This window comes from Elephantulus edwardii, unplaced genomic scaffold (assembly GCF_000299155.1).
Source record: "Elephantulus edwardii isolate Elephantulus edwardi_28Jun2011 unplaced genomic scaffold, EleEdw1.0 scaffold00416, whole genome shotgun sequence".
Taxonomy (NCBI): domain Eukaryota; kingdom Metazoa; phylum Chordata; class Mammalia; order Macroscelidea; family Macroscelididae; genus Elephantulus; species Elephantulus edwardii.
In genome coordinates this window covers 230,681-253,922 of record NW_006400166.1, presented here as the reverse complement: position 1 = coordinate 253,922, position 23,242 = coordinate 230,681, and the positions used below count along the sequence as shown (strand labels likewise).

The window sequence follows — 23,242 nt, the reverse complement described above, 5'->3', positions numbered from 1 at the left end:
CATACAATCATTCCCATGCGTTATGTTTTATAAAATTAATCACCATTGGACCTTGTCCATTAATACCCTGTCTTTTGGCCTGGATCCTTCGATTTCCTTCCTCCCCCGACCCCTTCAAACGGTGCAACCATGTGGTTTCACCCCTACCTATCCTCACCCCCTTAGTCCCCATACATGTTTTACCTTCTATTGTTTATCTTATTTTCTCTATGTTTTATCCTTCTATTTTTACAATAATGGTTTTATGCAATATTAGTCCTTATGAGACTGAGTTAGTTCACTCAGCATAATGCTCTCTAGCCTTTCCCAAGTTACATAATATTTTTCAAGTTCATTGTTCCTTAGTGCTGCATAGTATTCCACTGTGTGAATGTACCACACTTTCTCGATCCATTTGGTTGTGGTAGGACACCTGGGCTATTTCCCTGTTTTTGCATTGGTTAATAATGCTGCTATGAACATTGATGTACAAATCTCCGTTTGTGCCTCATTTCTCATTTTTCTCAGGGTATATTCCTAGTGGTGGAATAGCTGGGTTGTACAGGGTTTCCATGTCCTTGACAACTTTTATCATTTCCCCCCTTTGTTGTGATTTTGATAACTGGTATGTTGTGAGGATTTTTGTTTGCTTTATGGAGAAATGCAATCCACACGGAAAACAATAGTTTATGACATTGATCAGTAACTGCTTCAAGATTTCTTCATTATCATCAAGCAAAGTTGTATCATTTGCATAGTGTAGGTTAAATCTTCTCCAATTCTGATGTCACATTCTTTTTCATAGAGTCCAAGTTCTTGGATTATTTTCTCAGTATATAGACTGAATAAATATGGTGAAAAGACACATATTTTCCTGATTTTAAACCATGCAGTGTCCTGTTCTTGTCAGATTGATTATTTTATGGTCTATAAACACAATCAAGGGTTCTGGAATTCTTATTCTTCTCAGTGTTATCCACAATTAGTTATGATCTGCACTGCTGAATGCCAGTGCACAGTCATTAAAACACAGGTAAATATTTCCACTTTCAGCGAAGATGTATCTGTCATTAGCACTTATATCCCTTGTTTGATGGCCTCTTCTGAATCCAATTTCAATCTGTGACTGTTCCCCATCAGAATATTGCTCTAATGGTTTTAAATAATCTTCAGGTTACTATGAGTTGCTATGAGTCACAAGCGACTCGATGGAACATAACAACAACAATAACAACAAAAAGTTTTCCTTGTGTGTGATATTGATAATACTGCTTGGTGATTTCCACATTTTGTTGTATCAGTGTTCTTTGGAATGGATCAAATATAGGTATTTTCCAGTCAGTAACAAGACAGCCATCTTAAAAATTTCTTGGCATAGACTAGTGAATGTATCTAAGTGTCACATACATTTTTTTTAAAGGACGTTGGCTGGTGTTCCATTGATTCCTGGAGCCTTATTTTTGATAAATACCTCATTCCTTTAATAGAAGGACTTCTTTCAGTACCTTTGGTTCTTGATCATATGCAGACTCCTGAAATGATTGAGCCTCAGATCATTCTTTTTTGGTCCAAGTGAATTTGTGCATTTCTTGCATCTTCTTTGGCACTTCCTGTACCATTCTACCAATTGAATTTTTACTATTGTATTTTTAGGCTTAAACATTTTTAGTTTTCTGCTTGAGAAATGGGGAGTATGCTCTGTCCTTTTTGTTTTCTAACTCCACATCTTTACATGTTTTCATTAATACTTAGCTTTGTCTTCTCAAAGTGCCCTTCAGAAGGAAATGGGAAAGATATGATGTGAAAAATAATGTAAATGAACTTTAAAATAGAAAATAAAGTATAAAATAAAAAACCACCCCCAAAATAAAACCACACACACACTGCCCTGTAGAATCTTCTGTTCAGCTCCCTTTCTTATTTCTTATTCTGCCATTCAATTCAGCTTCTATAGATCCAGAGCAAATTTCAGAGTTTCTCTGATGTTGACTTTAGCTTTTTTTCCTTTGCTGCACTTTTAATGATATTTGTCTTTCTTCATGTATAATGTCTTTGGTATCAATACAAAACTTTTCTGGTTTCTGACTGTTAGTATTCAGTGTATCACATAGATATTCTTTTTTTTCACATAGATATTCTTGAGACGGTTTTAAAATTCAGATTGGATGTACTCAAGGTTGTATTTTGGCTTCACAGATTTAATTTTTCTTCAGTTCACTTTGAACTTACATATAAGTAAAGGATGATCCTTGTTATGACTGATAATTTTGAGCTTCTCCAAAATCTTATAAAAGGGTCATGAAATAAATGTAAAGGTTATAATTGTTGTTGTTATGTGTCATTGATTCACCTGTGACCCATAATAACCCTATGTATAGCAGCTCTGAAGCCCACCCTGTCCTGAGCTAGTCTTGCTGATTTCCACACACCAAGCCACATTGCGCCAGTTACTGCATCAATCCATCTCATCTGGGGTCTTTATGATCTTCTAATAGGTTCCTATCTGCTCACAGTCACTTAGAAGAGAATTCGGAACCCAGGCCACTGTCAAAATGATCTAAAAGAGGATTTTTTGTTGTTAAAAAAAAAATTCCACATCTTCTTTTGTTATCTCATTCATAGCATTTGAAATGTATTATCTAGTGACATTTTCTAATAAGTTGGCTTTGTTATGTGATGTAAAGTTTGAACAGACTCATAGTTGATTCTCCAGTGGGTTTTCTAAGGCTGCCTGAAAGGAGACTGTCCATCATTCTCTCCCAGGGCATTTGGTGGATTCGACTCTCCTACAGTGCTGCTCTTTACTACAAAGCCATCAGAACTCCAACAGTGGATCCAACTTAGTCATGTGATAAAACCTGTGTAGTCACTGGGGTTGTGGGCGGGTTTGTGCTAACCTTTTAGTTAGAAACAGAGGGCTTAACAGATGTATCACGAGGTTCCTACCAATCACCAGAGAAGTCTTCTATTTAACCTCAATATAAGATATTCAATTTAAAAGGAAAACAATGACTTCTTTATTTTTGTACTTTCCTGCCTTACTGTGAAATGGGAAAATGTCTGGATTTCAAAAACAGAAGTTGACATGCTATATAGGAAACTTCACCCTCAACTAACATTTGCTCCTATTTTTCCTGCTTTGAACAGTACAATGAGTTTGGAATGATATGACCTTCAAATATCTTGGACAACTATATTGCATAGGATTTGCTGTGATTACTAGAATATGTAAAATAATGGTGGATTAGACAAGAGAGAAAGTCTTTTCTCTCCTTCATGTACAAGAAGCCTTGAATAGGCTTCCAGATGGTTGGCCTTCTGAACTTTCTTAGGACTGAGAAGAGTCTGTAGAAAAGGCTGACACTATCTATGTTCCTGAGCACTGTTCTTGTATTTCTGACCACAGTCTTTGTCCCAGACTGTCTGACTGGCGCAGGAATTTCTGTGGCTCTGAAGAAATCTCTATAAATCCAAAGAGTTACATGCTCTACTTTTTCTTTTTTGCTGGTAATGAGTCTCCCTTTTTCTGCCTACAAACCCATTGAATTTAAGTATTACAAGATGGTAAGCCTGACCAACTCAACCTGTAATAGGTACTCATAATCAAATAAAGCAAAGAGAAATGTGAAGCGACTTTCAGGACAAGATTATAAGCCAGTATTTATTGTAATGTTCAAGTTAAAGTATATGAAGTAAAGAGATCTATAGCTTAAAGAAAATTGGACATACATAGCTGACCTTACAGTGGATTTTCAGAGGCTGTCAGTGACATGGGAGAAGTTGGTAGATTCAAAGAACCAACCTTTGGGTTGGCAGCAAGACTCCTTATCCACTAGGATACACCACCCACACACCCACACACAGAGTCTCTACCTTTCCCTCTCCCTCCCTCTCTTTCTTTTTCTCTCTTAATTTAGTTACCAAATCCATGTTCAGGAAATATAATTCTATATATCTCTATTGGAAAGGTAAACTCATGCCTTTCCAAAAAATTAGAGTGGATTTTATTCACAGACACTGGTTTATCAAAGGTCACTAGCTAAAAAGAGACATTGAATTATTCTAATTACTCTCTGTGCTTTGACAGAATTCTGTTTCTTTACCTTCAAATGGAGGCTGGCCTGTGGTTGTAGCTGCAGAGTGAGAGGAGCATCACACACCACGCAGATGGGAGTATTCATGGGCACCAGGCTTCCACATTCCACACATAAGCCCATCTGCACAGAGGAAGAAGTTAGGTTTCTATTCAGAATTAAAATGAAACATATACCTAGAACTTAGAATAGAAGGTTTAATTTGCTTTTATAAAATAATCTTTAAAATAATTATCCTTATTAATATTTCATTCCTACTTTAAGAGTAAAATAATATTTACTGTAGAAAAAAATGCTAAATAAGTAAATACATTTATTCATTTATGTATATAAAACTTAAAGCATAAAGAAGAGGATTGAAAAATCTCTCTCAAAAGCAATGAAAAAATTGGATGAAGAGAATGATTGTATGAAACACAACATGAATAAAAGATAGTGTAAAACACAGTATGAATGAAGGATAGTGTGGAACACAATGTATATCAACTTTGTAAGTATACCAATATAAAATACAAAATTTTTTTAAAATGGATAAAACTTTAAAAATCCAACCACTTTGAAAAGTGATCAAAAATAAACAAAAAAGTGAGGTTTCTGGACAAACATTAGAAGAAGTGAGCACAGGTAGGAGAGACTACTGGTAGGCTATTGGGGACCTGAGAGGGCAGCTACACAGAGGTATGTGCTGGCATCGCCCCCACTGCCCCACACCAGATCTACAGAGTGAAGTATCCAGGCAGACGGTGGTCTTCGGGTGTCCTGTGCACCAGCACCCCCAAAGACAATGACAAACTTCAGAAGAAGCAGACAGCACTAAGGTGAGATTACCACAGGGCTACACTACAATCTGGGAGAAGTGGAAGGACTTTAGGAAAGATGAGCCTTCTTACTCCACATGACAGGATCCTTGGTATAGTGAGTTGCTCTCTTTCATAAAGGGAACACTTTAAGTCTGCAACAAATTAATAATATCATAAAGAACTGTCAGTCATCTACTCAGACACAATAGAAACGGCCTAACACATACCAAGAAAAACTTCACACAATGTCAAGAAAGCAGCAGGCAGCTTCAAATATTGGGGGGGAAACCCAAATAAGCCTTCTTTTCCAAAAGTAAAGCATACTGCAGACTCAATAACTATCCCAGAGACAGAGATGCAATATTGAAAGATGCAAAAGGCGTTTTTAAAAATAAAGCCTTGTTTGTTTCTTTTTAATTTTCTATGAGAGAGCTCTGTTGGCCTAGTGGATAGCAAGTTATGTATGCTACCAAGCCAAAGGTGGGTGATTTTAATCTGCAGCCCTCAGGCCTGGTCTTAATTGTTTTGGTCAAACATTCTTCTAAGTGGTATAGCCCTGGTCTGTCCATTTGCTGCACAGAGGTAACTTGAGGTTGCTGTGATGCTAAACACTGTGACACTGATGTGTCAAATGTGATAATGGTTATCCATGGTGGACAGTGTTTGGTGGAGCTCTCTGATTAAAACAAGCTTGGAAGCAGGAGTCACATCCACTTCCAAAATAGCTTCCCTCTAGAAACTCTAAGAGGTTGGAGAAAAGATAAAATTATACAAGTGTTCAGGTCTTTAGTTTATAGGGTCACTATGATTCATCTATGACTCGATGGCACTTATCAATAACAACAACAACAAAATTTGAATATACTAGTTTTAAGAACAAATTCTTTCAATTTCCTTCACTCCCTCACCCATCAAATTGTACAACCTTGTGATTAATCCCCCCTTTCACATCCTCATCCTTCTGCTTCCACCCTCTCACACCCCTCTGGGATTCTTATATTCATTCTATAATAATGGTTTTATACAATATTTATCCTTGTGGAACTGAGTTAGTTCACTCAGCATAATGCTCTCCAGTCCCTCCCAAGTTAGGTAATAATTTACAAAATCATTGCTTCTGTATCTGCATAGTATTCCATTGTGTGAATGTATCATAATTTCTCAAACCATGCATCTGTGGTTGGACATTTTGGCTGTTTCCATGTTCTTGAGATGGTGAATAATGCTGCTATGGACACTGGTGTACAAATCTCAGTTTGTGCCTCAGTTCTCAATTTCTCAAGGTATAGTACAAGTAGTGGAATAGCTGGGTCACATGGAATTTGTTTCTATGTTCAGCTTTTCGAAGAAGCAGCCATGGGCAAAATCTTGAATGACCTAGGAAGCATTAACTGAAGATGGAAGGAATACACAGTCACTGTACCAAAAAAAAACGGTCAACATTAAAAATTTAAGGAAGCACCACGTGAACAAGAATAGAGATACAAATAAAAACCACAATGAAATACCATCTTACCCCAGTAGCAGTGGCAAAGTTTAGCAGGGAAGCAAGTAATAAATGTTGGAGAGGATGTGAAGAGATGGGAACTCTTACACATTGTTGGTGGGATTGTAAAATGGTACAAGCACTCTGGATGGTGGTTTGATGTTTCCTCAAAAAGCTGAACATAGAAATTCCGTATGACCCAGCTATTCCACTGCCTGGAATATATCCTGAGAAAATGGGAACTGAGGCACAAACAGAGACTTGTACACCAATGTGCATTGCAGCATTATTCACCATTGCAAGAACATGGAAATAGCCTAGTTGTCCAACCACAATCATATGGACTGAGAAATTATGATACATTCACACAATGGATTACCATGCAGCATGCAGTAACAATGATGTTGTAAATTACTACCTAACTGGAGAGCATTACATTAGGTAAACTAACTCAGTCTCATAAAGACAAATATTGTGTAAGAGTATTATTGTAGAGCGTGTATGAAGATCCAAGGGGAGGGGCTTAAACATAGCATCGCACAATTTGATGGGTGGAGGGAGGGATTGGTAAAGGAAAGGGGAAAGGTCTGGTGTGAAAAACAATGTGTATGAATTTTTTATGCAAACCAGTATAAAATAAAATAAAATAACAGTAACAAAGGAAGAAGTTTAAGTTGCGCTGAAGACACTGGCAGAATATAAGGCTTCAGGAATAGATGAGATAGATTGACATTTTTCAACTAACAGATACAATACTGGACATTCTCATCAGTCTATGCCAGGTAATTTGGAGGACAGCTGACTGGCTGATTGACTAAAAGAGATCCGTATTTGTTCCCATTCCTAAAAAAGGTGATTTAACAAAATGTGGAAATTAACAAACAATATAATTAATTAATATCACATGTAAGCAAAATACTACTGAAGATCATTAAAATGTTAGAAACAATATATTGACACAGAACTTGTAGAAGTTCAAGCAGAATTTAGAAGAGGCAGTAGCACTAAGGATATCATTGCTAATGTCAGATAGATCCTGGCTGAAAGCAGATAGTATCAGAAGATTTGTGTTTTATTGACTATGCAAAGGCATTTTTGACTGTGTGGAACACAACAAACTATGCCTAACACTGAGAAGAAAGGGAATCCCAGAATGCTTAATTGTACTCAGGTGAATCTATATCTAGACCAAGAAGCTGTTATCTGACTGGAACAAGGAAACACTGTATAAATTGGAAGAGTGTATGTCAGGTATGTAGCCTTTCTCCATACTTATTAAATCTGTATGCTAAGCAAACAATTTGTGAAGCCAGAATCTATGAAGAAGAATGTGACATCAAGATCAGAGGAAGAGTCATCAACAACCTGTGCTATGCAGATGACACAATCTTGCTTGCTGAAATAAAAAGGATCTGAAGTTTGGAGTGCATCAATATGCAGTGCATCTTAAGAAGACAAAGGTCCTTACCACTAGGCCAGTGAGCAACATCATGATAGATCATGATAGATGGAGACAGGATTGAGACTGTTGATGGTTTCATCTTACTTGGATCCACAATCAATACCTTGGTACCAACAGTCAAGAGATAAAGACTTGTATTACTTTGGGCGGGTGCTGTCAGGGACTTCTCCAAAATACTCAAATGCAGTGATGTCATTCTGAAGGTTAAGGTGTGCCTGATTCAGGTCATGGTCTTTTAAATTACTTGCTATGTATCTGAGAAATGAATGATGAACAAGGATGGCAGAAGAATTGACACCTTTGAGTTGTGGTGCTGAATAAGTAGTACTGAATATCCCCTAAGCTTCCAAAAGAACGAGCAGGTATGTCTTAGAAAGGTTGCAGCCAGAGTACTTCTTGGAGGCATAGATGACTTTTGCCTATGTTGCTAGGAAAGATTTTCCTTGGAAAAGGATACAACGCTTGGAAAGGTGGAGGGTTAGTGAAAGAGAGGAAGAACACCATCAGGATTGACATTGTGACCGCAGCAATGGAATCAAGTTTATCAGAGATAGTGAGGACAGCACAGGATAAAATGGGGTTAGGTCTGTTGTTCATAGGGTCACTATGAGTAGTACTCAATGACTCCTAACGATGACAACATGGACAGGTAAGCTGAAAGACAACCTTAGTCATACTACTTACAGCATTCTACTTCTGTGCTAGGTTGATAATTCCTTGCAACCAGTCTACTGGATTGTGGGATTTATTAGGGAAGTAATAAGCTACAATTTAGGCTCAAGAACCCTCAGGATACGATTCTTTTCATCAGGATAGCCTCCTTCAATCATGCACAAAGGCAAGTTTGTCTCTGGCTATTGGCCCCTCAGTGTGGCCTCTGCCCTTCTGGGTAAACATCATGAAAGTTGTTTAGCTTTGCTAAAGAACCCAAATACAAAAACCAACTCAAGATGGATCAAGAATCTAGGTGTAATATGAATAGAAAGATCATTAGAGAAGATGCAGGCATAAATTTAGGAACCTTCATCTATGGCATAAACAGGTCATCAAACAGCCAAAAATGTAAAACCTGGAGAGGATAAGATGGATGAACAGGACCTTCTAAAAATTAAACCCGTCCATGTAAATATAGAAAAAAATATCTCCAGCAAAGTAAATAGAGAGCCCAGAGACTGGGAAAAAGTGTTTGGTAATGACATATCTGATAAAGGGATCATATGTGAAATATATTAAAAAAACTCTAGTACCTCAACAAAGAAAAAACAAACATCCCAATTAGGGAACGAAGGGAAAATATGAAGAGACTTTTGGTCAAAGGTGACAGTGAGATGGCCAAAAATATATATGAAGAAATTCTCAAAATGGCTGGTTATTAGATGCAAATCAAAATAAGAATGAGGTATCATCTCACCCCAGAAACAATAGCAATATGCAATGAACAACAAATGCTGGCAAAGGTGTGATGAGGTTGGAACTCTCATGCACTGCTGGTGGGATGCAAAATGGTGCAAACACTGTGTAAAGCAGTTTGGCATTTCCTTAAAATGCTGAAAAAAGAAGTATCATTTGGCCAGCTATTCCACTACTCCAGGAGCTCTGATGTCCCAGTGGTAAGAAGATGTGCTATAAACCTAAAGGCATGCAGTTAGAATCCACCAGCTGCTCCATGGGAGATCTCCTCCCATGTGATTTACTACCTCTGAAAACCCACAGCTATGGGTTGGTTCCAACTCGATGGCATAGAACACTCCACTACTAGGAATATATCCTAAAGATATGAGCTGTGACAAGAACAGACACATGGGCACCCATGTTTATTGCAGCATAACAGTGATGAGATAAAAACCACCAAGTCCTCATTAATGAATAAATGGATAAAGTATGGATAAAAAAATCACATAAATGGAATATAATATCAAAAAACAATGACAAATTTATAAAACACTATTCAATATAATTATACAAATACCACATAATTAGCAGAGCATAGGAAATGCTGTTTTGAGTGAAACAAACCAATTCCAAAATTATAAACCACAATAAGATAATATCTCACTTAATAGTAACAAAGTTGAACAGGACAGCAGGCAACAAATGCTGGAGAGGATGTGGGAAAACTGGAACTCTCATACACTGCTGATGGGATTGTAAAATGGTACAATTATTCTGGAAGACAGTTTGGTGCTTCCTCAAATAAAGTTGAACAAAGAAATCCCGTAAGACCCAGCTATTCCACTGCTGGGAATAGAACCCAAGGAAATTAGACCTGAGACATGAACTGAGATATGTACACCTATGTTCACAGCAGTGTTATTCACAACAGTAAGAATATGAAAACTTCCCAAATGCCCACAAACAAACAAATGGATTGAAAACTGTGCTATATTCACACAATGGAATACTATGCAGCACTAAAGAGCAACAATTTTGTAAAACATTACACAACATGGGAGAGTCTAGAGAGATTTATGCTGAGTGAACTAACTCAAAAGGACAAATGCTGCATAAGACTATTATTGTACAAATAGAAGAATAACCAGTAAGATGTGTATAAATGTCCAAAAGGAGAAGGGGGGTTAAACATGGAAATCACTAGGATAACATAGTTTACTGGGTATTGGGGAGGGGGAAGGGAATGAGAAAGATTCAACAGAGACTTGAAAATAAATAGACATGTAACAATGGTAATTGTCGCTTTATAATTCAGAAAGATGAGTGGAACAGCTGAAACCTACACAGTCGTGTAGAAACCTTTGGGCCTGGTTTTGTTTTTGTTCAAACATTCTTTTAAGTGGTATAGTATGTGTCTGTCAAGTTACTGGACAGAAGTAACACCTGGTTGCTGTAATGCTAAACACTACAACACTGATACGTCAAATGTGATAATGGTTATCAATGGTGGAAAGTGTTTGGTCATGCTACCAGATTAAAACAGTCCTGGAAGCAGGAGTGGCAGCCACTTCTGAAATAGCTTGCCTCCAGAAACTCTATGAATATAGAGAAATGATGAAAGTTATACCAGTATTCAGGTCTTTTGTTCATAAGGTCACTATGACTTGATGACACTTAACAACAACAATGGCATTTATATATGATACAGTGTATGTAACTATATAAAACAATGTAAATGGGGGAAGGAATATACAGGATCACTGTATATTCTGAAAAGAATCAGTTAATACTAAAATATTTCAAAAAGTGTCATATGATCAAGAGCCAATGGTAATAAAGGAAAAAGTTCAAGCTGCATTGAAGGCATTGGCAAAAAATAAGGCCCCAGGAATTGATGGAATACCAAATGATGTGTTTCAAATGACAGATACAGCCCTGGATGTGTTCACTATTCCACACCAAGATTTTGGAGGACAGTTACCTGGCTGACTGAAAGAGATCCATATTTGTTCCCACTTCAAAGAAGGGTGATAAATGAATTATTGTATGAAAATTAATTTTTAAAAAGGAAAAAAATTAAAGAAATAAAAGAAATGTTGTACTGGGAAAAATTTACAACAGTATCTTTCCAAAGTAATAAAGGTCTAGATTCATCTGAAAAAATATTACAAATGCTGTATAAGACCACTGTTTTTTAAAAAACAAACAAAAATAACTCTAAAAGGTTTACATGTGGAGAGAATCAATCTAGTATGGATATGGTGGGAGGGAGCTGAAAATGAGTTGACACTCAATGAACATCTCCCCGGAATAGGTGAAGGAAAACAAAATGTAGAATGAATGGATGATCAGACATTCATAGGTGTTATAATAAATAACAAGCAACGGGAATGAAAGGAGAGAGAGGGTAAAGGGAAAGGCAATGTACAATGAGAGGGGAATGATAACATGGTAACAAAAGTGTATTAATTAAATGAATTCATTATATAAAAGAAAATGTGTGTGAATAAAAGAGAAAAAAAACTGTTCATATATTATCATACTTACTGAAGGGTAACATATTTTAAATCCAATTCTTTTTAAAAAATTATTATATTGTTTTGCTTACAAAGTTTGTATACACTGTGTTTCACATTATTCTTCATTTACATTGTGTTTCAACCATTCCCATTCATTATATTTTATAAAATTAATCACCATTGGACTATGCCCATCATTATCCTGTCCAAGTTCATACTTTTAAATATATATAAACCATGACAACCTCTTCTTCTGAAAACAAAGTTGTAAAAACCTTTTTCAGTTGAGTAGAAAATCTGAGGTTATTAATTGATGTTGAGTCAATTCCAACTCGTGGATGTGTATGGAATAGAACTGCTCCAAAGGGCTTTCAAAGCTGTGACCTTTCAGCCTGATTTCAAGGTGAGCTGCCAACTTTTTGCCTGTTAGTGCTGGACCACTCAGCTGTCTTCACTTTGACATTATATCAATTAATATAAGAATGGAAAATTCAAATCAGTGAGACCTATTCATATATTATTTTCTATAGTATCTTCTTTATGGAGTTCAAAACACATCAGAGAAGTAAATAAAATTACTTCTATAGCAATCTTGAACAATAATTTTGAGAAAGACAAAACCCTTCCTTTTAGAATCTGACCCTTTATAAATCAATTCTAAAACCCTGGACTTTGACCTCACTGAATGAGCATTTCCCCCTAGTGATAGTTTTTCAAAGACAGTATTTTATTTTTTTTTAAATTTTATATTGGTGTTCATACAAAATCTGTATACATTGTTTCACACTATCCTTCATTCACATTGTGGATACAATCATTCCCATTCAATGTATTTTAGAAAATGAATCACCACTGGACTATACTTACCATTACCCTGTCTTTCGAGTTCCCTGATGGATCATTTCCTTTACCCACTTCCCTCCACACACTAAATTGTGTAATCCTGTGATTCCTGCTGTTCTGCACCCCTCATCCTGGCCAGTATCACCCCCTGCTTTCCCCATTTCCCACTTGTATCTCCATATATGTTTTACTAGTTATCCTATTTCTACAATAATGATCTTAGGCAGTACTTGTCCTTATGAGACTGAAGTAATGCAGTAGTTTTCAAAATCATTACCCCTGAGCTACATCATATTCTATTGTATGAATGTACCATAAGTCCTCAATCCATTTGATTTTGGTTGTCTCCACGTTCTTGTGATTGTGACTAATGCTCCTATGAACATTGGTGTGCAAATCTCCATTTGTGTCTTAGTTCTAATTCCTAGCAGTGGAATAGCTGAGTCATATGGAATTTCTATGTTCAGCTTTTTGAGGAAATACCAAATTGCCTTCCAGAGTGGCTGCACCATTTTACAATCCCACCAACAGTGTATGAGAGTTCTATCTCTCCATAGTCTCTCCAACATTTATTGCTTGCTGCCCTATTAAACTTTACCACTGCTACGGGGTGATATCTCTTTGTGATTTTGATTTGCATCTCTCTTACTGCCAATGAGTTTGAGCATTTCTTCATGTGTCTGTTGGTCATCTGAATGTCTTCCTCTATGAAAAGTCTTTCCAAGTCTTTTGCCCATTTTATAATTGGGTTATCAGTCTTTTTCTGTGGAGGCCCAGGAGTATTTTTTAACTTTTTGTTATGAGACCCTTGTCTGAGATGGTATTGCCAAATGTTTTTTTCCCCAGTCTGTAGGTTTTCTTTTCACCTTGCTAGAAAAAAAGTTTTGAAATACACAGGGATTTAATCTTCTGAAGGTCCCATTAATAAATTTTATTTTCTCCTGCTTGTATATTTCTGGCTGTATTTGTCAGCCTCTTTATACCATAGACAAGGCCTTCACAGCTTGATCCCACTTTGTCTCTTATAATTTTTATGGTTTTGGCTTTACCCCTAGGTCTCTGATCCACTTTGAGTTGATTTTTGTTTATGGTGTGAGATGTGAATCCTGTTTTAATTTTCTTCAGGTTGCAGTTCAGTTTTGCCAGCACCATTTATTAAAGAGGTTATTGTTTCTCCATTTGATAAGTTTTGTTTCCTTGTTGAATATCAGTTGACCATAAATAGATGGGTTAACTGCTGGGTTCTCGATTCTGTTCCATTGGTCTATATGCCAAGATGGTCACTTTTTAATCGTCATAAATCCTTTCCTTTCATTTTGTAAACTCCAGTTGAAAAAACAAAAGAATGCAAAAATTTTAGTGAAAATTTTCACTTTAAGAAATCCAAGTGTTTTTTATAAATAATGAAATTAATAGTTGTTGCTGTTATGTGCCGGCAAGTTGCTCGCGACTCATAGTGAGTGACCCTATGGACAACAGCCCTGAAACCTGCTCTATCCTGTGCCAACTTTACTGTCTTCGACACACCTACCCTCATTACTCCAGTCACAGAATCAATCCATCTCATTGATGGTCTCCCTCTCCTTCTCTGTCCCTCCACTCTTCCAAGCATGATGTCCCTCTCCAAGGACCGGTCCCTTCTTGCAACATGCCCAAAGTATATCAGACAAACACTCAGAGTCCTTGCCTGCAAGGAGCAAGCTGGATTTACCCTCTCTAGGACAAACTTGTTTGTTCTCCTGACAGTCCATGATATATATATAAAACTCTTCTCCAATACCACAGCTCAAAGGCAACAATTCTCTTTCTATCATCCTAGTCATTGTCCAACTCTCTGACACATAGCAAGCAATTGCAAACATTATGGCCTGGATCAGGCATGTCTTAGTCTCCAGACGGATATCCTTGCTCTGCAATACTCTGGAGAGGTCCCTGACAGCCAACTTTTCCAACGCAATTTCTTATTTCCATCTCTTGATTTCCTGGCTGCTGGTATCAAGAGGATTGTGGAGCCAAGCAAACTAAAGCTGTTAACAATCTCAATCTCTTTACCATCTATCATAATGCTGCCAATCAGCCCAGTGGTGAAAAAAATCTTTGTTTTCTTGATGTTGAGCTTCAATCCATATTGAAAGAGCAGCAAGAGCTTCAGTTTCTCCTTAGTTGCAGCAAACAGGGTTGTGTCGTCTACATAACGCAGGTTGGTGATGAGTCTTCCTCCAATCATGATGCCACATTCCTCTCATAGAGCACAGCCTCCCAGATGATTTGTTCTGCATATAGATTTAAAAGGTATGGAGACAGACTACATCCCTGGAGTACATCCTGCCTGATTTTGAACCATGCAGTGTCTTCTTGCTCAGTTCTGATGACTGCCTCCTGGTCTAAGTATAGGTTTCATGTAAGTACAATCAAATGTTCTGGGATTCCCATTTTTCTCAGAGTCAGCCATCTATACCAATTTAGCAAAAGCTTTAAAGTAGATATACTAATAGATCTCTAGTTTATACAAACATCTTCTTTGAAAAGACTTACATATCCTGTGTACTTGTAATCTATTTATTTCTAGACTGTACTTTGTTACTGTACCTTGGCTACAAACAGAAATATAAGACACATAGGAAATATTGTCAATGCATGCCTCATTAAAAGAGCAGTATTTCAATTGCTTTCTAAGCCCAGGTTTCTGCAAGGTCACACAAAAGAAATGGCTTTTAGACATATTTTTCCATTCTCCTACTAAGTCTGGACAATAGCAAAGTAATATATCTATATTATCTTAGAGTTTTATGTATGTCAAGGAGCCCTGGTGGCTTAGTGTCTAATGTATTTATTTGGCTTTTAATGAAAAAGCAGACAGTTTGAAGCTATCAGTCCCTCTAGTGGAGAATTTCTTGCAGCCTTAGAACCCTAAAGGAGGAGTCAGAACAGTGGTGGATTTAAGTTTCTGTAGGTTTTCATGTCTGTCTTCCTTTCTTGTGTGCCAAACACTTTGTGACTGCTGCAAACAAAGATCAATGAAAGCACTGAAAGATTCTGTAAGGGCTCTACTGCTCACCTGAGCTCTTTCTGGAGGTGGGAGACGACATCCATATATAGGTGGGACAGGAGAGCCACATTCTTGACAGAAGTGAGCAAAGGGGTCAGATGGCCGGGGGGCCAGGCAGCAAGGACACCTACAACAAAACACAATCTTGACTGGTCATGTTCTGAAGTTTCCAAAGCAAGACTAGAGAAAACCTAACCATGTTCAAACAGTTGGGTTTTTCTTTCTTTGTTTTCTTTTCCCCACTATCCCTCTATAGTTCCCAGCTATTGCTCCATCCTGTACTCTCCCAGCATCTGAGCCTTCCCTTTAGACAAATGCTCACCATGATCTAAGTGTCTGTCCCTGTACGATGCTACCTTGATTACTATGGCTATGGATTCGAGATCAGGGAGTGGGATGCCTCCTACCCTGTTTTTGTTTTTCAGTAGTGTTTTGATTATCTGGGGTCTCTTTCCATTCCAGACAAAACTGGAAACTGTCTTTTTCCATCTTGTTTAAGAATGGAATTGGTTTCTGTATTGGGATTGCAGTGAACCTGTAAGTTGCTTTTGTTAGCATTGTCATTGTCCCAATATTGAGCCTTTCTATACAAGAACGTGGTATATCCTTTAGTTTCTCAAAGTCTCTCTTTGGCTTTTTTTGCAGTTTTCTTTGTATAGGTGTTTTATGTCCCTTAGATTTGTTCCTAAGTATTTGATCCTGTGGTTGGCTATTGTAATTGATATTGTTTTCATTATTTCCTTTTAAATGTTCTCTTTATTACTGTAGAGAAATCAAATTGGTTTTTTATGTTGACCTTGTATCTTGCTACTTTGTTGGTCAACTGCATTCAACAGCTTTTTTGCTGAAATTTTAGGTTTTTCTAAATATAGTATCATATCATCTGCATACAGAGATAGTTTTATCTTTTTTTTGCCAATTTGGATGTTCTTCTTTCCTTCTCACCTTACTTCTCTCATTAAGACTTTCAACACAATATTGAATAGGAGTGGTGATAGGGAGCATTTTTGTCTACTTCCTGTTCTCAAGGGGAATACCTTTAATCTCTCTCCACTGAGAATAATATTGGCTCTTGGTTTTGCATACATACTTTCATCATATTGAGGAGATTCCCTTCTATTCCTATTCTGTTGAGTGTTTTAATCAGGAAGAGGTGTTGGATTTTGTCAAAGGCTTTTCTGCATCAATTAACAGGATTATGCCATTCTTGTTCTTTGCTTTATTAATGCATTAATTACATTAATTGTGTTTCTTACGTAGGGTCGCTATGAGTCATAGGCGACTCAATGGCACATAACAACAACAACAACACACTGAACCATCCTTGCATTCCTGTTATAAATCCTATTTGGTCATGATGAATTTTATATATATATACTGTTGGCTTCTAAAGAAAGTCATTCCCACAGAGATCCACAGAAAAATGGATGGATCAAAGTAACCAGGAACAACACAAAAAAGAAACCAACAACATAATGGCAATAAAACTTGCTATCAACAAAACAGCAATAAAAATTACAGCTTCTCAATAATTACATTGGATATGTATAGTTTAAGCACAGTGAAAAGCAAAAAAAAGTAGTGGGTTGCATTAACACCCCAAATCCATCAATATGCTGTCTACAAGAGACACACTTGAAAAGCAAAGTAAAGACACTAAAAATCAAAGGGCAGAAAAAAAGTATACCAAGAAAATGGGGGGGAAAAGCAGTGATAGCAATATTAATTCCTGATAAAATGGATGTTAGGGTAATACAAACCATCATAAAGGACAAGGAAGGACACAATATAATGATTTAAGGGTCAGTAGAATGAGAAGATATAACTATAATAACTATCTGTGCACCAAATAATAGAGCTATAAAATGCTGACAGAACTGAAAAAGAAATAGGTAACACCATGATAGTAGTGGAAGACTCCAATACACCACTCTCAAGGAAAGACAAGATGACCAGAAAGGAACTCAAAAAATATTTGAAAAATTCAACTATAACATTAACCAACTTTATCTCATAGTTATATACAGGCTACTACACCCTAAACACAACCCTTCAGTATATCTTCTTCTCCAGAACACAAGGAATATTCTCAATAACAGATCATACTCTAGGTCCCAAAGCAAGCCTCAATAAATGAAAATAACACAAAGCATTTTCTTAGACCACAATGATATAAAATTAAAAATTAGTAAGCAGAGGGAAAACAGCCCAACCATGCACCTGGAAGCTAAACAACACCCTGCTTGAGCATGAGAGGGTAATAAAAGAAATAATACAAAAATTTCTTGAAACAAATAAGAATAAAAATACAATTTACCAAAATCTCTAAATTACAGTAAAAGTGGTACTTAGAGGTCAATTCATAGCAATAAGCAAACACATCAAAAGGGAAGAATTAAAATTGACTGTTTAATTCAACATCACCAACAAACAGAAAAAGAACAAGAAGAAAACACAACCACCTCTAAAAGAAAGGAAATAATAAAAATAAGGGCAGAGATCTCATGAGAGCTCCCTCCCCCAGCTAATGGAGTGCAAGGATGAGAAAGAAGAAGGATGTGCCTGGCAAAACACAGCAGAACACATTATCCCCTTTTACTCTGTTGCATTAATCTTGGCATTAGCCAGTCTTCTGCTTCTTTGCTGTCAGTATATTGGTGTGTCTGCTTAACACAATAAAATGGAAACGGAACAGCCCGAGGAAATCTTCCCAGTACTGAAACCATTAGTGGATCATGGACCTAGGACTAAAACCAAGGACTATAAACTTCATTAAAGAAATGCTTAAAAGAACTGTAGAAGTCCTAATCCACAACATAAACTGTCTTCCAAGCATCCTGAAAAATCTACAAGGATAAAATAGATGAACGGGACCTTATAAGAATCAAATCCCTATGCACATTCAAAACCTTCTCCAACAGGGCAAAAAGGGAAGCCAAAGACTGGGAAAAAAATATTTGGTAATGACATGTCAGACAAGGGACTTATATCTAGAATTTATAAAATACTCGAGCACCACAACAAGATAAATAAGCCAATTGAAAAATGGGCACAGGATATGAACAGACACTTCACCAAAGACAGATGGCTAACAAGCACATGAAGAAATGTTCAAAATTCCTAGCTCTAAGGGAGATGTAAATTAAAACAACTATGAGATATCATCTCACCCCAGTGACAGAACACCCCAGAACAGCAAAATTTAACAGACTAGCAAACATCAAATGCTGACGAGGTTGTGGAGAAACTGGAACCCTTATTCACTGTTGGCAGGAGTGTAAAATGGTGCAACCACTATGGAAGGCTGTATGGTGCTTTCTCAGAAAGTTGCAAATAGAAATACCATTTGACCCAGCAATTCCACTACTGGGAATATATCCTTAAGAAACCAGAACTGCCACCCAAGGAGAGAGATGCACACCAATGTTTATTGTGGCTTTGTTCACAATAGCAAAGAGGTGGAAACAACCCAAGTGCCCATCAACAAACAAATGGATAGAGAAGCTGTGGCTTACTCACACAATGGAATAATATGCTACATTGAAAAACAAAGAACTCATGAAATATTTCACGAAATGGGTGAAATAATGTCCTGAAGGACCTTAAGCCGAGTGAAATATCTCAGTCACAAAAGGACAAACATTGCTAGGGCCACTGTTGTAAAATGGGACTGACATCAGGGTTGAGGGAAGACTGAGAAAAAGGGGATAATGTATACTGCATTGAAACAGATGAGGGAGAGAACTGTTTAAAAGGGATACATTATTAGGTATTACTGTCATGACAGGACAGTCCAGAATGAAGGCTGCACAATGGAGTGGGCTTGAGGGGAGGGATTGTATAATAATAAAGGAATTTTTCTTTTACTTTTCAAAGAGACGAGTGAATTGTGGGGGAAGGGGTGGACAGGGAGAAAAGTGCAATAATGAATGAATGGAAACCCCAAGTCTCTGTAAACTTTCATTAAAATTAAAAAAATGAAGTAGTAGTAAAGAGAATGCAACACTTACTGGAGAAAATCTGTCTGTCTTTGAATTCTCATGATCTCTGTGCTTGTCAAACTCTTCAGGCCAGTTGCATGTGCAAAACTAGAGAACTGAAATTAAGAATGTATATGTATTATGTGTGTATAAACATGTATGTTACATATATTAAAAGACAAATATAACATAAAAAAGGAGAGTGTATGGTAAAATTTCACGAAAATTATTACAATGGTTGTCTTATATCTAGTATTCATTTGGAACTCTGAAGGGGAAGGTAATCAATATTACTACAGAAGCCCAATATTTTAAAAATTTCTTAAGGTGATATCATAATTACATATACATTTTTTAAATAAGAGTCCCTGAGTGGCACAAATTGTTAAGTACTTGACTACTTACCAAAAGCTTGCTGGTGTAAACATCCAGGCACCTTAGAAGATATGCCTGGCACTCTGCTTTTGAAGTATTACAGCCTTAAGTGCTGTCTATATGTGTTATGTGCCAAAGAATCAGAGCTGACTCAAAGCTGACCCTCCAGCAAATTTAGAGGCTATAAATCACACAGAAGACTGCTCACCTTTTCCCCACAAAGCAGCTCCATTTGAGGTGGCCACAGTTTCTTATCACATGGCAACTAGAGCTCCCTAAAGTCTTAATTGTTGTGTGTCACTGAGTTGGAATCAACTCAGCTGACCCTTTGGCTGGCTTTCAGAGGCAGCAAATCACATAGGAGAAGATTTAGGGCTCCTAAATTTGTCCCAATTTTAAATGTGATCATCCTTATAGTTTTAGGCCTTATAGTTAGGCCTGATTCATTTGGAGTTAGTTTGGGAGGTGTGAGTCTTATTTCAATCTTCAGCAAACAGATGCCCAGTACTGTCAGTACCATCTGTTAAAAGAGGCTACTTAATGGATGTCATCTCTTTGTCAAAGTTAAGCTGTCTATGTGTGGATGGGTTTATTTCTGGTTTCTCAGTTCTCTTCTACTGGTCTATGCACCTGTGGCTGTCCCATGAACAAAGTTTTGATCACCTGTGTATCAGGTGTGGAGGTCATGAAGTGCGAAGTCTCCTACTTTGTCTTCAGCATTGCTTCACTTATAGCTTTTCCATAGAAAGGTGGTGATTAATTTTTCCATCAATCTGAAAAATGATGACAGTATCTGGATTGGGATTTAATAAATCCAATAAATTGAGTGAACTGCTTTTGGTAGTATTGTAATTTTTAAGTCCTAACCCTTCCAATCCATGAACATGATATATATGCCATATCTGGGCTTCTAGTAGTAGTGTGGTTTCCCCCCCCCTTTTACTAGTGTTTTGTAGGTTTCTTTTTGTATAAGTCTTTGGTAGTTTTTCTTAGATTTATTCACAAATATTTACTCTTTTGGGTGGCTATTGTAAACAAATGTTTTCCACAACATGGATGAATCTAGAAGAAATTATGCTGGGTGGCATAAATAAGTTAGCCATCAAAGGACAATTATGGTATAAGATCAGTATCATAAAAAATTAAGAAAGGTACACATACATACAAAATCAGTCCTGGAGAGTGATGGAAAGCATGGGAAAGAGGAATGAAAATGAAATTTTAAAAATTAAATGTTGTTATTGTTTTTATGGGCTATTGAGTTGTCTGCGACTCATAATGACCTTAAGTACAACAGCCCTAAACCCTGCTCTATCCTGTGCCAATCTCTGACACACTTACCCCCATTACCCCAGTCACTGAATCTCCTTCTATCATCCCTAGCCATTGTCCAGCTCTCTGATGTATAGCAAGTGATTACAAAGACCATGGACTGTATCAGGCGCACCTAAGTCTCTAGAGTGACATCACAGCCTTGAAAGCTCTATGGATTAGGTTTACTCTGTACCTGTGGGGCTCCTATATATCAAACTCTGGGCTCTGAACCACTGTGAAAACTAGTTCACTCTTGGTCCAGCTCAAGGTTTACTCTGCACCCACAAGGTTATTATTCATCAGATTCAGGGCTTTGAACCAGTCTAGAAACTAGTTCACTCTTGGTCCAGCCTATGTGTTTCATAGCAGTCAAATCTCCTGAGATACTTGGACCAAGTATGAGCCACAGGAGGAAGAGGTGAGAAAGCTGACTGAAGGAAGAACATAAAGGGAAGGAGCTACCACAGAGTCACTGAGGATTGATTAACACAGAAACATTTCAGGAAGTATCAAGAACCAACGATAATGAAGGAAGAATTTCAGCCTGCACTGAAGAACTGGCATAAAGAAAAAAAAAAACCAAGCCTCCAATGGAATATCATTTAAGGTGTTTCAGCAAACCAATGCAACTCTGGACGTGCTAAGTGGACTCTGTCAGGAAATTTGGAAAACAGTTACCTGATCAAGCAATTGAAAGAGATCTATGTCTACGCCCATGGTCAAGCAATTGAAAGAGATCTATGTCTATGCCCATTCAAAAGAAATGTGATCCAACAGAATTTTGAAATTATTAAGTAATATCATTAATATATCCAAGTAAAATCATCCTGAATATTACTAAAAAATCAGTGCATTGACAGAAAATTACCAGGAATTCAAACTGAATTCAGAAGAAGCCCTGGAAAGAGGGATGCTACAGGTACTATAAGAAGCATCTTGGCTGAATGCAAAGAATAGCAGAAAGATGTTTACTTGGATTTTACTGACTACACAAAAGCATTCAATTTTGTGGATCATAGTAAATGATAGGTAACACTGGGAAGAATGAGCATTTTAGAACACTTAATTGTGCTCATGTAGTACCTGCTCATAGGTAAAGAGGTTTGAAGAGCAAGGCAATGTTGCAAGGTTTAAAATCAAGGTAAGAAAAAAAAACAAAGCATCTGGACTGCATCCTCTTACTACACCTATTCAATCTGTATGCTACACAAATAACCTAGAAATCGAGATTATCTGAAGCAGAATGTGGCCTCAGACTGAATGAAGTTTCATTAGTCACCTGTCCTATGAAGTATGATACTACCTTGATGTGGAAAAATACTTATTGAATAAAATCGAAGATTATAGTAATCAATATGGATTACACTTCAGCATGAAGAAAACAAAAATCTCCAAAACTGGGCCAATTAACAGTATCATGATAAAGGGAGAAAAGGGTAACTTTGTTAATTATTTCACTTTACTTGGACTCACAATTAGATGGAGGTACACCATATATATTAAAGGATGAAAATAAAGAAAAGAGTTTAGGTTGTAATAGAGCTTCTAGACCAGGGAGTCACAGACTGAGCTGATCATCAAAGTCATACATGGTTTCCAGCCCAAGTGCCCAAGTCAATGGAATAAAATAATCTAAAAGGACTATAGGAGGTAATAACTGGGAATCTTCTATATTAAACATATATTTAATATTCCCAGTGGGGGACTCTGATGTGAAACCAGGTTTGGGAACCAGGTTATTTACTTCCTGTATATTTGATGGTTAAGCATGAACAGCCTTGGAATCATGGGTACACATGAAGCAAATGTAGCCAGATAGAAAGTTTGAAGCCTTGTGATTCCAGGTACATGCTGCTTGAAAAGCAAGGCAAAGGCTCCAGTTTTTCTATTAGAAGCCAAAAGTCTACAATGAAACGATAAGCATCTCATAAAGGGAAAGGCAGTGCCTA

The 23,242-nt window shown here is 37.1% G+C and overlaps 1 protein-coding gene across 1 annotated transcript in view; it reads right to left on the bottom strand.

Annotated features, from left to right (window-relative positions):
• Window positions 1-23,242, bottom strand: part of DZANK1 (double zinc ribbon and ankyrin repeat domains 1) — a 180,682-nt gene that overhangs the window by 128,049 nt on the left and 29,391 nt on the right. Inside the window, exons 6-8 of the mRNA XM_006902459.1 lie at window positions 19,635-19,720; window positions 15,634-15,751; window positions 4,083-4,196 (exon numbers count right to left, since the gene is read on the bottom strand). Coding sequence (XP_006902521.1) covers window positions 4,083-4,196; window positions 15,634-15,751; window positions 19,635-19,720 — 318 coding nt within the window. The remainder of the gene's footprint in view (window positions 1-4,082; window positions 4,197-15,633; window positions 15,752-19,634; window positions 19,721-23,242) is intronic.